Here is a 15,620-nt window from a genome sequence, read left to right as displayed (position 1 = left end):
CTTACGGACTGATAATTTCATACCACATTTTGTCACCCTGTATGATTAAAGTCCACTCTACCTTTTATCATTAGTGTGTCCCACACTTATTTTGTTCCCCCTCACTGCAAACGTGTGTCTCAATTTCCTTATCATATTTCAAAATTTCCTGTTCCTCTTGTTGTGGCTAGAAGCAAGTTTTGTATTTTTGTTTGTTTGTTTGAAAAAGTACAGAACTGTAATAACAGAACTGTTATAACAAAATAATTTCCCAAATCTGGGATAAATTCATTATTTCTTAGTTCTTATTATTTGGTATTTTAACATTTGTTAAATATCAATGGAGCTTGTTTTTCCCCTTTATACTAAAAAACTGACATCAGGTTGTTTTGAATATCAGATTGTAACTGGAGGCAGGACCTTACATTACAACTTATCCTGCCATTGCTCATTTACAAACTCAAATTTTAAACCCAAGTTTCAAGTTTTATTGTCATGTACAGATAAACAGTGTAGCCACATTTATCCATAATGAAATTCTTTGGCTCGTGCTCCTCAGCTTTAAATGAGCATATAGAGAGTGTGCAGCAACCCTGCTGCAAATATGTGACCTTTAAGTGTCTTTACACTCCTCCTTTTTAAATAGCTCTCTATTCGAGAGGCCTTTGTGCCTGCCTTCTTATCAATTGGTTACTTATTAACTGAAATGAGATTCAAATTCAAAATACCCTTATTTCTGTTGTTCACACAGCAGTTTACTGTACGGTTAAGATGCCATTAAGAAGAAAAGAAGAAACGATTGGTTCACTGAAACGCCACTCAAACTGTACAGCGCTCTCATTGGTCAGAATCAAACTCGAAGAGTCTGATGGTCTGTTTACCCCGCGGAAGTTCGTCTGTGGCTTGTAGACGGGATGTTGTTAGTTTGCGTTTAGTAAAGGGACTTACGGAGACATTTTGCTCATTTTTAGGGTGTGTTGATAGTCTGTTGCAGGAACAGAAGAGAGGTAAGTAGTGGGGATGCGGGGAGTCATATTAAACCCACTTCAGTGCAGAGAAAGTCGAAGTTAGCTAGCTAGTTAGCTAGCGTTTATCACCATCACCCAACACCATTTAGATTAGCGTAACTTCTCTTTTATTGTAACTCAGCATAGTAAACTTACATTGCTAATATTATACTTCCATTATTTTTCCTCTTTATCTTATTATTTGGTAGATACTTTACTGAGTTTACCATTGTATTGTTCAGCTTCTGTTGTTACTGGTTTATTATTGCTGGCTCAAAGAGTGCCTCATGGTAACGTTATCGCTTGTGTTGTATTTTGTTATAAGGGTGTAACTGAGGAGCCAAGCTAATAAAGTGACTGTTCCCAGTGTTGGACAAAAACGTCCATATGCTTGTATTGTTCACAATGTTCGTGTATCTTGTTACCTGCTCTGGATACAGTTTTTGAGGGGAAAAATGTTGGAGTGTGGCATGATGGAGCGGGACAGGCAGGCTCTCCGAAGAAACTCAGCTATCCTGTGCAGACAGCTGGTGGTGGATGAGCTGCTCATACAGTCACTGCAGGCAGAAGACATCCTCACGGAGAGCATGGCAGAGAGCATTATGGTATGTGGATAATAACTACTATATTAACAGTGAGACAGCTGATTCTTAACAGTTATGTGACTTTGAGTTACCTTCAGTTTGCTTAAATTGAAGTTAACTTGGCTGTCAGCAACTTTGCTGAAGGTTATGGTCAGTTTTTAGCTTGTGGTTTAAATGTATGTGGGAGTCAGAACCTCTAACCCTCCCATGAAATAGCTGTTAAGTAAAAGGTGACTACAGAAATGTTTCCTGCAGTTTTACAGGAACTACCACCATTTCTGCACTCTGGCAGCTAGTATAGGCTCCAGTGGCAGAGAAAACATGAGTTAGATAGGTAGTTAATAAAGTAGATGATTAATTCTACAATTAAAAAGATCTCTCACAGTCAAATCCATAAAGTTCGACAGTGATATAGTTTATAGTATAGTATAATATTTTTCTTTCAGCATGCTAACGCTTTTGATTAGAAATAAAGCAGTCATGATGTGATTGATGGATCCTTCTACATCTATTATCACAGCAAATTATCAACACTGCCTATTCAGTGATGAGTAGTTGTGCTTTGAATGAGGCCTTTATCTTCTGTGCTGTGATTTAGGTACACTTTAATTAGGTTTATCTGTCCCAGAGAAGTTTTGGGTTTTCTAGTTAAGTATAATCGAACTGTATACTCTTATTCTTCTTTAAAGTCCGTCACCTCAGGTATTTACATAGTTGGTTCACTGTAATGTAAATTCTCCTCAGATGATTCGGCATAGTCACAAAATGCAGGCGGGCACGTGGCTGTCCACGTGGCCACTCACGCTCCCCATCTGATGACAAAATTTACTTCATTCAGACCTGAGCGGACTCACAGAAATGGAAAATATAATTATGAAAATTGAACACATTTTAATTCTGTCATTCTGCAAGCTTTTTTAATAGCTATGTAATGTTTTTACAGCCTAATAAAACCCTTCATATTTATTTATCATTGGATGCATATATAGACTAACTGCAAAGTCAGCACTTAAAATCTCTACATGCTTTTTATTATTTTGATTTGGTAATTGAAATAATTAGGGAACATGCCACACCTGTTCTAAATACTTCAAGCATGTGAAAGATGTGTAACAATGCAAGAAATGTCTGCTTTCCTAAATTATTAACAAAATACTTTTGCTAAACCTTATGCATTTAAACTGAAAGTCTAGACTGGAGAGTCTAGTGTCTCACTATCCAAAGACTTAGGGATCTTACTATTTTAGAGGTTTACCAGAGAAAACCAGCTGGGAACCACAGGGCAACGTCCTTCAGAGACATTAATATCCCTTTTCCACCGACACAATGCTGGTTACCAATCTAGAACTAATGCCAGAAAGCTGGCACTGGCACAGCACCACAAATTGCCAGGCTAATGTCAGAGGAGATGCCATAATAAATAGTTTGTGTCTGCCATGATTTTACTGCAACTTCTAATAATTACAGCATAGTAACCTTTCAAATTGTCGGCTGTTTCTCAAAAGGCATCAACATAGAACAGGCTTATATTTGGTGGAAAAGGCATTTGTGAAAGTTTTGATTTAATCCCTCAAGGTTGAAATCTTTACTTCCGACTGTCCTGTCTGAGGACCACCTTTAAACATCTAAAGTTTAAGGTGTCTGGATGAATTCACAATCAAATGTTATAATGTTGAGAAGGTGAAAAAAAAGTAAAACCAAATGTATTTTTTAATTAATTCATTGTTAGTAAATTTTATGTTTCCGATGTGATCTCTTCTACTCCAGGCAGAGCAAACGTCTCAGAAACGCAGCTGGCGTTTGCTTCTACTCTTACCAAAACGTGGACCCAGAGCCTTCAGCAGTTTCTGCTCAGCTCTTCAAGATACTGAACAGAAACACCTCTACGACCTGCTCATAAAATCACCAGAGAAAGATGGCAGAGAGACACACACAGATGTGAGTGTGTACTTGACATCAACCATACACATGTCGCACAGCAGCAGTATAAACAGCAGATTTAGTGCAGTTCTTAGACTGCTTTCTGCTCACAGAGTTTTCAGCCTGAGGAGGAGCCACAGGAGAAGGCAGGGCAGCTGGTTATGGAAAGAACAAAAAAGAAGAGAGAGGTGAGCTTGCCTATGATTATCGAAGGCAATGTCACTCTTGGCATTTTTGAAGTAGAAGACATCATTGCATCATTGAACGCCTTTCATGCCTCTTTAATAGATTTTTCTTTAATTATAAATGCTAAGATTATATAGAGTAATATTTTGGGAATTGTAAGCTTCAGTAACATGACGTTTGGCAGGCATCTTCAGAAGACAGAGAGGAAATGTATGAGGTGAGCAGCACCTCATCATTCCCAGTCCAGGCATCAGATAGCTGGCCTGGCTCAGAGTCATCAGTCAGAGACTTACCCACAGTCAGGGCTGAGGACAGGAACAAACAGAGACTGAGGACAAAGAAACGAGGAGCAGATATGCAGACAGATGTGAGAATCACAAAATGCATCCATCTCATTATATATATCCAGATGGCCCACCTGAAGTAGAAAGGCAGGCAGGAGTTTCCCAAATATTTAATCTAGGACTGCAGATGTCATATTCCTACAAAAACAACAGCTGCTTCCACTGTATAGAACAAAATCCTTCATTATCTTTTTTGTACGGTCTGTCTTTAATAATTTGTGTATCATTTTAAATTTCAGAGGTCTACGGACTCTTCTCTTCCACTTCCAACTCAGGAGGAAATTGCAGTCAAGAGAGCAAGGACACATGGTGAGCGGTGCTGCAGAGCGTCTATGCGTTCATTTCAAAATGGGTTTCAGTGTGTGTAATGTTGTTGTCAGTCTTGTTTCCCTGGAGACATGAAGTTGTTTCTCAACAAAAGGCTTTATGTGTTGTTCATTGTTAAGACAATTTAATATATATGTCACAAAAAAAACCATTCTGTAGCCACTGACCACTTTAGGCCTTTAGTCTCCTGTTATTCTGTTGATTATTTGAACTGTTATAAACACACATCATAGAAAAAAGTGTAGAAATGTTGTTTTTCTAGCAGGTACCTACTGTCTCTACCTGCAGGCACCACACCCCAAGAATGACTCATTGACAACATGATACTCTGCTGTTAGACAACTCCATTCAGTGATGAGGACTAAGAATAGTTCAGTTTGTATTAGTTTGTGATTGTTTGTGTGTATGTGCTGCAGAATCCATGGAGTTTAGTCTGGATGCTGACAGTCCCATCAACAGTCCGGTCCTACCCTGCACACCTGACTTTTACCTCTCCCGCTGCCAGCAGGTACGATTTTGTTTTCCCATCAGCGGGTCAGTTGAGCCCATGCAAAGGTGCTCAGTTTTGTTTGGATTTACTGCGACCGCCTAAAAATGCATGTCTTCAGCATTTAGCTATGTTTATGTAACAAGCATAAAAATTGCAAATTTAATCTTTGGGTTTTGTCACTTTGTTAAGGTTTTTTGTTTTAAACAGATTAAAACAAAAAACCTTATTGTGTATGAATTTTCTTATATAGGTCATTCCATTCTTATTCAGTCTTACAGGTTGAGTTCATCGCCTCGTGGTTTTGGCTTGGTGATCAGTAATGTGACCTTTGACCCTTGTGCTGCCCCTGACCTTGACCCTAGAAAAGGTGGCGAGGTGGATGATGAGGTCCTCCGGAAGGTTTTTACAGAGCTGGATTACATTGTTGCTGTGCACAGAGACCTCACTGCTCAGGTAAAATGATGGATTTTGCAGGATGTTGGAAATGTGACACTTTTATCTTATTTATTGATAAACCTAAAGAAAGGACGTTTGGGCCAAACAAAAGAAGATGTTAGATCCTCAGCAACCTCTTCACCTGACACAGTTTGGAGAAAGTCACTTGTTGAAATGTTTAAGTTAAGAAAGACTGGGGATATGGTGTAGACAGGTTTTTTTAATGTAGGATTTGTTCTGGTTAGCCCACTTTCACTGCTGTCTGAGGAAGGTGGGAGGTTTGTCACAAAGTAAACACACTTCACGTTTAATTAATTTAAGTCCAGATGCACATATCCTGCCTTGAACCTGATTGTTTACTGCACATCATGGTCTAATGAATCCATTGCTAGTGAGGGGGTGTCATCCTGCACACTTTAAGTCAGACCCTAAGTTGAGTGTTTCCATTAGTGAGAATGAAAATGTTTGAATACAGCTTCTATGAAATTTGGACTGAAAAATTGTTGCGTTTGTGTTAACGCTGACTTTGACCACATATGCTGATGCTTGTTCTTGTTCGTATTCTTGTGTAGGGTATGAGGACCTGCATTGAGAACTTTTCCAGACGGCCAGAGCACCGGACAGTGGACAGCTGTGTGGTGTGTCTGCTCTCCCACGGAGTGGAAGGGGCAGTGTACGGTACAGATGGCAAACTCCTCCAGGTCAGTTTGTCTGACACTTTACTGTGTAGATGTATGGTATGTCATTCAATAACAAAGATTCAACTGCTTTTTTCTGACATTTAATGCTAATTGTGTTTAACTTGGTCAATTTCAGTTGGACTGGGTGTTTGAGGCCTTTGACAATGCACACTGTCCACTTCTACAAAACAAACCAAAGATGTTTTTCATCCAGGCCTGCAGAGGAGGTAAGATGAATGAGATTGTGCAGCACAGCAATAAAAAAGAATTATACGGTAAACATGTTCTGGGGACTGCACTGTCCACAGTTCTGAGAAACTACCTGGGTAAAATCTCTCAGAGCCGTGCAGCATTATGAAATAGTGGTACCAATCTTCCCCTTCACATGGCCAGATGTTGTCTGCTGTCATTGTCATGCCCACTGAGAGAATCACAGTGGGTGGCAGTTTCAGAATCGCCCATTTACTCTACAGTTCCAGCTGTGGATTGTGCCAAAATCTCAGTTTTGTGTCAGTTTTCATCTTCTTTATAATATTTTGATGAAACTTCAAACAAATTCAGCACAATAAAAATAAAATGAATCTGTGGCTTAACAAGCTCCAAGTCAGTTGTTCTGTCTCTGTGACGGAGGTTATGGCCTGACTGCACACCCAGTGATGCTCATGACAGATCCTTAGACCCCTCAGGAGCAAACCTAATTACTTCCCACACTCCCTCGCTGCACACAGAGCCCAACACAGGTGTGCTGCTGAAAGGCTATTAGATGTGCTTAGCAGCTCTGGAAATAGCTTCAGTGAAATTCAGATATTGCTTATTTAGAGTGTTCATGGATACATTGGTATACTGCCAGTTTTTCTTAATAAGTAAGAAAAATAAGTAAGTGTTGTTTGCAACACAGTGGTTAACACTGTGAGGTCACCGCAAGAGGGTCCTTGTTTTGTGGAATATACATGTTCTCTGTGTGCCTGCATGGTTTTCCCTCCAAGTAACCCAGGATCCTCCACCAGTCTAGGGCATGCACGTTAGTGGAATTTGTGATTCCCAGTTGGCCGCCGGTGTGAATGTCTCTGTGATAGCCTGGAGACCTGTCCAGGGTGTATGCCACTCCTCACTCAATGTTAGCCGGGATAGGATTTAGCTCTCCTGTGACCCTGAGTCCTTTAAACGGTTAAAGAAATGGATGGATGGATAGCTAAAGGCTTCAAAGTGCCTGCGGCGTAGTGCTGTGTGAATGTGGCTTGTGGTGTAGAGTGCTTTGGGGGCAGTCAGGAGGACTAGAAAAGTGCTATGTAAATTTCAGTGCAAGATTTCTTCGTTTTCTGCCGTTCAGAAGTTTAGAAAAACATTTCAACCAGGGCTCATGCTAAATGCCAGTGATAGCTTCGCTTTCAGACTTTTTCCAGAATTCATTTGGAATAATACTTGAGTTTATCAAAGAGCTGCAGGAAACCCATTGAGTTCAAGCTGTTTAGCTTTTTTAAGACTGGGGCAACAGCTTGAGAAGCATGCTAACTGAGCAGGCACAGCTTCATTGCTCCATCTATGTCTGCTCAGGTGGTGTTACAGTGCAGCGTTGAATCACACATGCATTTTTTAATCTTTCAGTTTTAATCTCTTCTGCTTTGGTTTGTTTTCACTGGCCTATAGTGTCAATAAAATGCTTTGCCCCTTTGGTGGACAGTTGCATTCATTATTAAAGAATATTTGAGACAAATGACTAAAAACTGCAGTAATCCAACCCAGTTATTGCAATAATATTGCTGCTAGATCTTTTTGGGCCTAATTGAAACTTACTTGTCTTCCAGAGGAGATGGACTGTGGCGTGGAGCAGATAGACGGGCCAAAGAGGACGTGCTCACCAAGCTGTGAACAGCGGGATGCTGGCAGGGAGGGACAGGGGGATGCAGACTCCAGACAGAGGGGGGACACAGGAAGACCCAGGATTAAACTTCCCCAGCGGTCGGACATGATCTGTGGCTTTGCGTCTCTCAAAGGTCAGAGAATTTGTAAGTTTATCTAATTTGTTATTCTGGGGTGGGTTTATATATGATATTTTATTCATTAACTGAAACACTGGTGTAAGAGGAAAACTAATGAGGCCATCGGGATCAGCAGTAATGGTTTTGTAATTCTTCTTTTTTAAATTATCTTTGGCCCTAATCATTATTTCTGCTTTTTGTGCAGTGCAATTAAAATTTCTGCTTGAGAGGGTTTTTTTGTGCACAAGCGAATCAAAAGTGGATCTGAAATTGATTCTTATTATGTAAAGCTTTATTATGTAAAGCTCTACCAGACAACACCTTCGCTCTGTCTTTCTGTGTCTCATCTTGATGTATTACACTTCTGCTGTTTGATCTTTTCCTCCTCAAGGCACAGCAGCCATGCGAAACACTAAGAGAGGATCCTGGTTTATCCAGGAACTCAACTCAGCACTCCGCCTCCACGCCAGAGACACCCACCTTGCGGACATATTGGTGCAGGTAAACATGTTTTTTCAGACTGCAGTTGCAGATTACAAACTGCTATTTTGATATATAATACATTTTTGAAACCAACATGTCTTTTTTTTTTCTTTTTCTCCCAGGTGAACAGTCGTATTAAGGAGAGGGAGGGCTACGCCCCAGGTACTGCCCACCACCGCTGCAAAGAAATGTCAGAGTTCACCAGCTCATTGTGCAAAGACCTCTACTTTTTCCCCAAACACCAGCCCCAGTATTAATATGCACATTAACACACACAGATCATTCCTTGTATTGAAGCCTGGAGTAAGGGCATCACAGCTGTTTATTGCACACCACACACTCACACATTCCCCCCTGTTACAACTTGACATCCAAATGTCTAGTGGTTTTAATTTGTCCATTCAAACCACTAGACATTCACAAGCACACACACATATACACAAATCCTGGAAAGAAAAAAGGAGCGAGCTTCTGTTAATCTACATGTACATGGAAATGGGCAACCTATTGGCATACAATGTGCTCATGTATATATTTGTGTGTCTGTGTCTATGCCAGTTAGAGGGTTTAGATGTTAATCCTTTGCAGTCAAACTGCACAGCTACTTTGAGCTTTCACAAGCCTCTTTTTAAAATGTATTTTGTACACAGATCTATTTTTGTGGCTTTATTTTGTATGGAATTCTTTTTATAAGGATTGTAAGGCCCATTCTTATATTTGTACATAATGTATGTTAAATGTTATGAACATTTCTTGTTATTAACGAAGTGACAGGCAGGGGGCAGCGCAGCAAAATGCATTTCAGCATCTTGATTTCATCAATATTAACATCTCCTTCAGTTGAAGAAGAGCTTTATTGTCATGGCAGCCATGGTTACAGACAGCTATGTTTAAAATTAAACAATAGAGTTTTTGAACTATTAAATTAAAGTATATGATTTTTTTTCCTCACATAGTTTGCCTTACGAAAAGAACAACACCTACAGGGCAGCTTCAGTATGAAGTTTATCTTCTCACTTTAAATTGACATTTACTGATATTTAGTAAATTTCTCTGTCAGGGTGGTGGAGTGCAGTCTGGTGCTACATGTAGGGTCACTTACAGACAGTATGAACTCTGACCTTTACACATTTTACTTGTAGTGTTTGTTCCTGCATAGGAGCTGCATATTTAGTCAGTCTCGCCATTGTATTTTACTATAATCGATGCACAACACATAAAAAAGTGTCTTCCATTTAAAAAAAGCCTGTGCCAGCTGAGGATGATGTGTTGGATAAGTTTATGACCATGGTGCTGCTTTCATAGCATATTATAAGTCTCTGGCACACCTCCAAACAAAGTATTTCTGAAAGCTGCTCCAGAATTTATGGTTCCCAGAAAGAAAAGAAAACTGACCAGGCAAAGTATGTTTTAGTTACAGCAGTGTTGCAGTGAGGGGCACAGTGGTTGAAACAGTATTGATTGTTAACTATCAGTAAAGGGATGATTTTAAAGATCCTGTGTATGAGGCGGTCTTAGCAGAGTTTACCCTGGTCTGAAGCGTGCTCACTCCACTTAGGTTTTAGTTTTAATAATTAAGAAACATAACTTAAGAGAGGAAAAGATTGGACTGTTATAAGAGGATAGTTTTCCTGTAGAATGAGACGTTTTGCTGCCAAACTCTGCTGAAGTGCTTTGTAGGGTGATGTGATGTAGGGTGGGGAGGGGGCAGGAGAGACTTCAATATTAATTACTGCCAAATGTTGAGTATAATAAAAGGCTGTGGGTTTTAAACAATAAAAAATGTCTGTGTTTGTTCTTAAAGCTGTGTTTGTAATTGCATTTTCTGCAACGACAGCTTTTATGCACAGGTTTAGATCACGTTGCATCCGTAAAGTCAAGGCCCTCTGCTCAAATGTACACTGTTGCCGCTCCTGTGCATGCTCCGCTCCATTTGATCCTCCTTGTTGCTGTGTTTGTGTGTGTTGTTCCCGGCGTTCAGCCTGTCCCCCTCCGTTCTCAGGTATAGTATAACTGGCTCCCCACTATTCCGCTGTGCTCAGGTCGTGCTGCGACCGGGACAACGTACACATCTCTCACACTGCCCGCCACCCACTGATAATGTTCTTAGTGTATCAGATAGAGCCCCCCGGGCCAGCTGTCCACAATCATTCTCGTTTGACATACACGCACACGCCGGTGGTCTGTGTAACACATTTCTCCCTGGCCTCCGGTATAGCTGTGAGATCAGGCTGTTATGCATTAGCGTGTGGGCCACAAAGCAGGGCTGGGTTAGGGGGGGATCTGCCTGTGCCTTTGTGGTTGTCATAATAGCTGCCGGTGTCAACGGGTTAGGAGGAGGAACCAGAGGAGAAACCCGCCAGTGAACTAGAGATGTTTAATTTAAAGTTGCTTGAATGGGATGTTGGCTGAGCACACCAAAGGCCCGATGTAAAGCACAAATTCACCTCCTCGCTTATCCTCTTGGTACCTGGAGCCTGTGCAGAGCTGATCAGTATGAGCTGAGCTCTTGCTATTGGGGGTGTGTCTAGGGGTGATTTTTTTTTCTTTCCCCCTCCTTCTAAGAGAGGGCTGCCATAGCATGTGAGTGTTACGGGGATTGCCTTGCGGCATTGGCTGAATAGGTGCGGGCTGTCATAGGGGTGTCATGTGCACCTTCCTGCTCACGTTGCAGGGGCAGCCCTATGTTGGGGCAGGGGGGGGGGATCCTTCCAACTACCACCCCTCTCAACACTCCTGTCCAAACAAGAACAGGCCATCCAAACACACACACCTAATGGCCGTCTGGCAGGGAGGGTGCTGCTTAGGGCAACAAGTTGTGTGTGTGTGTGTGTGTTATTAGGTGTCTGCAGTTCTAATAAAGGAAAGCAGTGTGTCCTTCACTGCCTCATCAGATGGCTTTGCTCTGCTTTGTCTGCCTTTCTGATTTCTGTCTGTGTCTGTCGGTGTTGCGGTGGAGCTGGATGGCTCTTAGACTGTGGGTCATCTGGAGAAAGGCGCTTTCGGGATGGACCTCACCTGTGCTTACGGACTATCTCTATGCAATGAGTGTGTTTGAGACTGAGAAACTTTAGATGTTTTTGTGGTGTTTTTGACCTGGTGTGAAGTGGGTATACAATAAGGCAGCGTGTGTGTGTGTTTGTGTATGTGTGTGTGGCATTGCTGTTGCCCACGCCATTAGAAATGCTGGGGTGTCCAGCGAGATTATTTTTGGATCAGTGACAGCGTGTCAATGGCTGCAGATGCATCGCAAAGGAAGGCTCTGAGATACCAACAGACCCTGGTAGGTCTTTCCCAATCTTCCTTTACTTGCCTGCCTGTATGCTGTCCTATCTTTAACTTCCAAAGGTTTTCCCTCGTTTCTCTTGTTCTGCCATCACACCTGCTTCTCTCTCATCTTTCCATCAATTCACCTGTCACTTCCTCTCTTCAAACCCTTTTTTTTTAACCGTTCTTCATTCTTAATGATTTTATTTTTTTTTGGTCTAGCCTTCATTACTTCTCTCCTACACCTACTTTTTCTACCCATCATGCTTCTCTGCTCCATCATACAAAGTCCTCCTCGTGCTCTCCTACTAAATCAATAATCTTCATCTCCGCTCTCATCCTCCCCCCACCCACCCCAACTCTGTCTTTTCTTCTCGAACAAGATTTATGCAACTTCATGTCAACTTTATTTCTGCAGCTCGGATATACACGAACAGTCTGTACAATTTCTCACCGCCCACGCCTCAACCAGCTGAGTGAAGGCGATAAATGGAAAGTCATCCCTGGGAAAATGGAAAAAACCCTCGATCGTTTACATTTCTTTTGCGACTCATGTGCATCTTCTTTCTGATGCCTTGTAAAGTCATTGCTGTTTACATGTGGCGGTGGATATAAATACCTATATACAGGAAACCGGAGCAGACAGGTTAGATGTACGTGGTGAGATGAAGTCATGTCACTTTATCCTCCAGTTCATCTGTTTAAATGCTTATCCAGAATGATAGTCATTCCTCCCAGGAGCATCTCAAGATGTCTGGTGACATTTAGCCACTATTGACTCTTTTTTTTTTTTTAGCATTTTTATTCTCTTCTCTGCTGTGGTCATAGATTACTAACAGCTTCAGCATGCTCTTTTCTGCAGAGCTGATTGTGAGTTTGAGACAAGACAATGAGCAATTGAGGCTGGAGCAGCTGGGCTGTGTATATTCATGTAACTGATCAAGTGCGGAGGAGCAACAGCAGTGTGTCAGTCCGTCCTTCTGCTCGTCTTCCTCTTCGCCTTTGAGAAGATGGACGATTGTCCAGAGCAAATCCCAAATCCCTGGTCCTCCTTCAGTCCCTTGGTGCTGCACAAGTCAGATATAAATAAGACAATTAATTAAATCACGCTGTTTACAAGCTTAATGTCTCTGTGAAGTCACACATCTCTCAGGTGTGAAAGCTGTGTCTGCGTGAGAGGAAATTCGAGCCTTGAAGGATCAGAGGATTTTATGTGCAGAGCTGTTAATAGATCGTCCTGATATAATTTGTTTATTGATCAGGAGAACTCTCCTGTGGTTAGTTTGGCTGGTTCACAGATTCACACCGGTGCCTTAAACTGAAGATGACTGTCTGTTTTTAGTGCTTGTTTTTAGGTGCAGTAAGTGTTGATGTTACGCCTGAGATTTGCTTTTAGATCACATATAACTGTTATTTCAACTTAATTCACAACAAGCCTTTCAATGATGTTCAAACAGCACTCGAGGGTCGGTTTTTGCTTTAGAGGATTGTGTGATGAATGAAGCCGTATTACAAAAAAAAGTAACTTTGCCCTCAGAAGGTTAATGTTTAGTTTTCATTCACTTACATGATTTGGTTCTTCACAAATTACACAAACTAGGTGACGAAAGATTTTAGTGGCACCAGTCGACTGATTTATACATTTTCATAACAAGCAAAAGTGTGACCTCTTTTTTTTTTCTTTTTTTTTCTCATGTGACCTCATGCGCAGATTACTCTCGAGCTATGGACCAAACACTGGTTGCCCTGGAAAAATGTGTTTTCCCCAACTGGTTGGCAGTGGTTTCTGGAGGTTCCTGGCACAAAAGTGTGCGGACTGACCAGAGCTTTTAGGAATAAAAGCAATTTTAAGCTGCTTCCTTATTCGCAATGATTCGCCAATACAGTTAGCACCAAATTTTTAATTTGGCAGATTTTTACACCAAATGCATTTCCTTAAACCAAAAGGATTTGGGACTGAACCAGGGACCCTTCTGTGAATGTGGAAACCACTAACCTATGGGTTTTCTGTTAAATTGCTTAATAATCTCAGCTAAAAAATCTTTTTTAAAAAGGCAGTGAAGAGATCATGAGGATGTCTGGAAAGAAATGCTGTCCACCCTTCAATTTGGCCTCGGGCATGTCTTTATCCACACCTCATCAGGTGTAGTCAACAGTTTAGCCCAGGCAACACCAAAAGACTTGCACTGTCAGTCCAATGAGGGTAGAGAATATGGAGAAGTTTAAAAATACCAATATAATAATTAGAAAAGTTCAACTTTAGACAAAAGCTAATAAAAGATTTGAATTAATTTAGTTTCTTTTTTGTTTATCTGGTTTTCTGTGATATTTAATGACATTTAAGTGATGGATCTTTAAATTATCCACCCACAAAAATTAATGCTCACTGGCCTTGCAGAGTAGTGTTTATTAATTTAAAATCACACAACTGTTGGTGACTCTTCACTTTCCCAAAGAGGAAGCTCCCTCTGTGGACTCTTGTCACACTGACAGACGTTTCCACAGTGACAAGAGCAAATCGCTGCTTGTGAAGATGTACACACACACACACACACACACACACACACACACACACACACACACACACACACACACACAGTGTATATTTGTGCCTGCTTTTTACATCTGGTTGTGTGCAACAGTTGATGTGATGGATGAGGTTAAAAGCGAGGTTGTGTGAGGAGACGAGTCTCAATCTGTGAGAATGTCAACAGCAGTGAAATAGATCCCATAAGTCTCAAATGTTACAGGCTACTAAAAGGGATAACGTTCACCTGCCAAATGTCCCGTGGGCTGGAATGACTGCAATGTAGACGATTAAGCCATTAAATTTCATACGATAATGCGGACACGTTTTTTCAATTACAGGGGTAGTTCTAATGTAATAATTAAACAGTTGGATGTTACTTCCATAGCATAAAGGTGAAATGTCACATTGCTAAATAGTGTCAATAGCTTGTTATTGTTTTGTGTAAAGGTTAAAGCCTTCCATCTGTCTGTTCAACAAGCCTCCTGGGAGAGATGGCCCGAAAAAGAGGCAAACAGCGTCAGAGAGAGAGGCAGAGGGAGAACTGGGGAGAAGTGTGTCAGTGAACGTTGGATCACACTGCTGCTAAATTTATCGACGAGTAAGGTTTCACCTCAGGGGTGGGGGGGTTGGATGGACGTGGACAAGGGTTGGTGAACGGGAAAGTTTGAGGGTGAAGAGTGAGGCAGAAAGGTGAAAGGTCTCCAAAGAGTCCAGATGCAAGAGAGACCGCTTGGAAAAATAGACAAAAAAGTAACTTTTTGTGTTTCTGAAATTCATAAACGCAGATTTCTGATCTGTAACGGTACCTTTATGGGTGTGTGAAAGTGGAAAATCATAAAACATTGTGTTGCTTATGGAGAGTGGAGCCAAAATCACAAGAAATAGAACATTTAATACTGCTGGTGACTGAAAATATGAAAGCTTGTTGCCACCACTGGATTGTTTAAATTTCTTTTTTTTAATGTTGAAATTTTACTACAACTTTGAGTTAATTACTCTGAATTTCAAGATGCATAACTTGAGCTTTTCAGATAAACCCAAAAACAAACTTCCATAAAATGGACTCGTGGGAATTTGGTACTTAAACGCTTTCTGTCTAATAAATGAATACATTTCTATTAATATATCAGTTTTAAAAGAAACCCATTGTACTTTTTTCCAACTTTGTATTTTTAATTTCAGATTCAGGGTAGCTTTGCATAATTCAGTCACAATAAGCCTTGATTAACTCATACCGGACTTTGATGTCGCTCCAGTGTTCAACTATTGTCTGAAATAAGCTGTTTTAGCCCCTTTTACTCCTTTGTTTAAGGTATTTTATGGAAATCCACTCTACTTCATAGCCAAGAGTTGTTAGGATGCCTGGGTCGTTGACCCAGGGTATTTGAGTTTATTATATTATTTATACT

The 15,620-nt window shown here is 40.9% G+C and overlaps 2 protein-coding genes across 8 annotated transcripts in view; both read left to right on the top strand.

Annotated features, from left to right (window-relative positions):
- The first annotated feature begins 751 nt into the window (after positions 1–751).
- On the top strand, positions 752–10,192 carry casp2 (caspase 2, apoptosis-related cysteine peptidase). Of its 6 annotated transcripts, none has more exons than XM_086311473.1 (13): positions 752–986; positions 1,427–1,591; positions 3,338–3,508; positions 3,604–3,678; positions 3,861–4,043; positions 4,260–4,329; positions 4,764–4,855; positions 5,108–5,290; positions 5,845–5,973; positions 6,089–6,179; positions 7,758–7,958; positions 8,323–8,432; positions 8,537–10,192. In XM_086311473.1, the coding sequence occupies exons 2-13, from the start codon at positions 1,442–1,444 to the stop codon at positions 8,669–8,671; spliced, it is 1,590 nt and encodes a 529-aa protein (XP_086167599.1). In that variant the 5' UTR covers positions 752–986; positions 1,427–1,441; the 3' UTR covers positions 8,672–10,192. The 6 variants fall into 6 exon arrangements, with proteins under 6 accessions (XP_086167599.1, XP_086167600.1, XP_086167601.1 ...); XM_086311474.1 differs by having other exon boundaries at positions 754–986; positions 7,758–7,946; XM_086311475.1 differs by lacking the exon at positions 3,861–4,043 and having other exon boundaries at positions 754–986.
- A 1,049-nt stretch (positions 10,193–11,241) lies between these two features.
- clcn1b (chloride channel, voltage-sensitive 1b) overlaps positions 11,242–15,620 on the top strand; it is a 33,445-nt gene continuing 29,066 nt past the window's right edge. The window contains exon 1 of one of the 2 annotated variants that reach the window (XM_086311471.1): positions 11,242–11,697. In XM_086311471.1, coding sequence (XP_086167597.1) covers positions 11,647–11,697 — 51 coding nt within the window. In that variant the 5' untranslated portion in view covers positions 11,242–11,646. The remainder of the gene's footprint in view (positions 11,698–15,620) is intronic. The other variant, XM_086311472.1, reaches the window with a different exon arrangement.

This window comes from Aulonocara sp. 'chitande type north' Nkhata Bay, linkage group LG11, assembly GCF_057382095.1.
Source record: "Aulonocara sp. 'chitande type north' Nkhata Bay isolate Kocher_YH1m ecotype deep benthic linkage group LG11, A_spYH_male_GT1.1, whole genome shotgun sequence".
In the NCBI taxonomy this organism is placed as follows: domain Eukaryota; kingdom Metazoa; phylum Chordata; class Actinopteri; order Cichliformes; family Cichlidae; genus Aulonocara; species Aulonocara sp. 'chitande type north' Nkhata Bay.
This window is presented reverse-complemented; position numbering and strand designations above follow the sequence as displayed.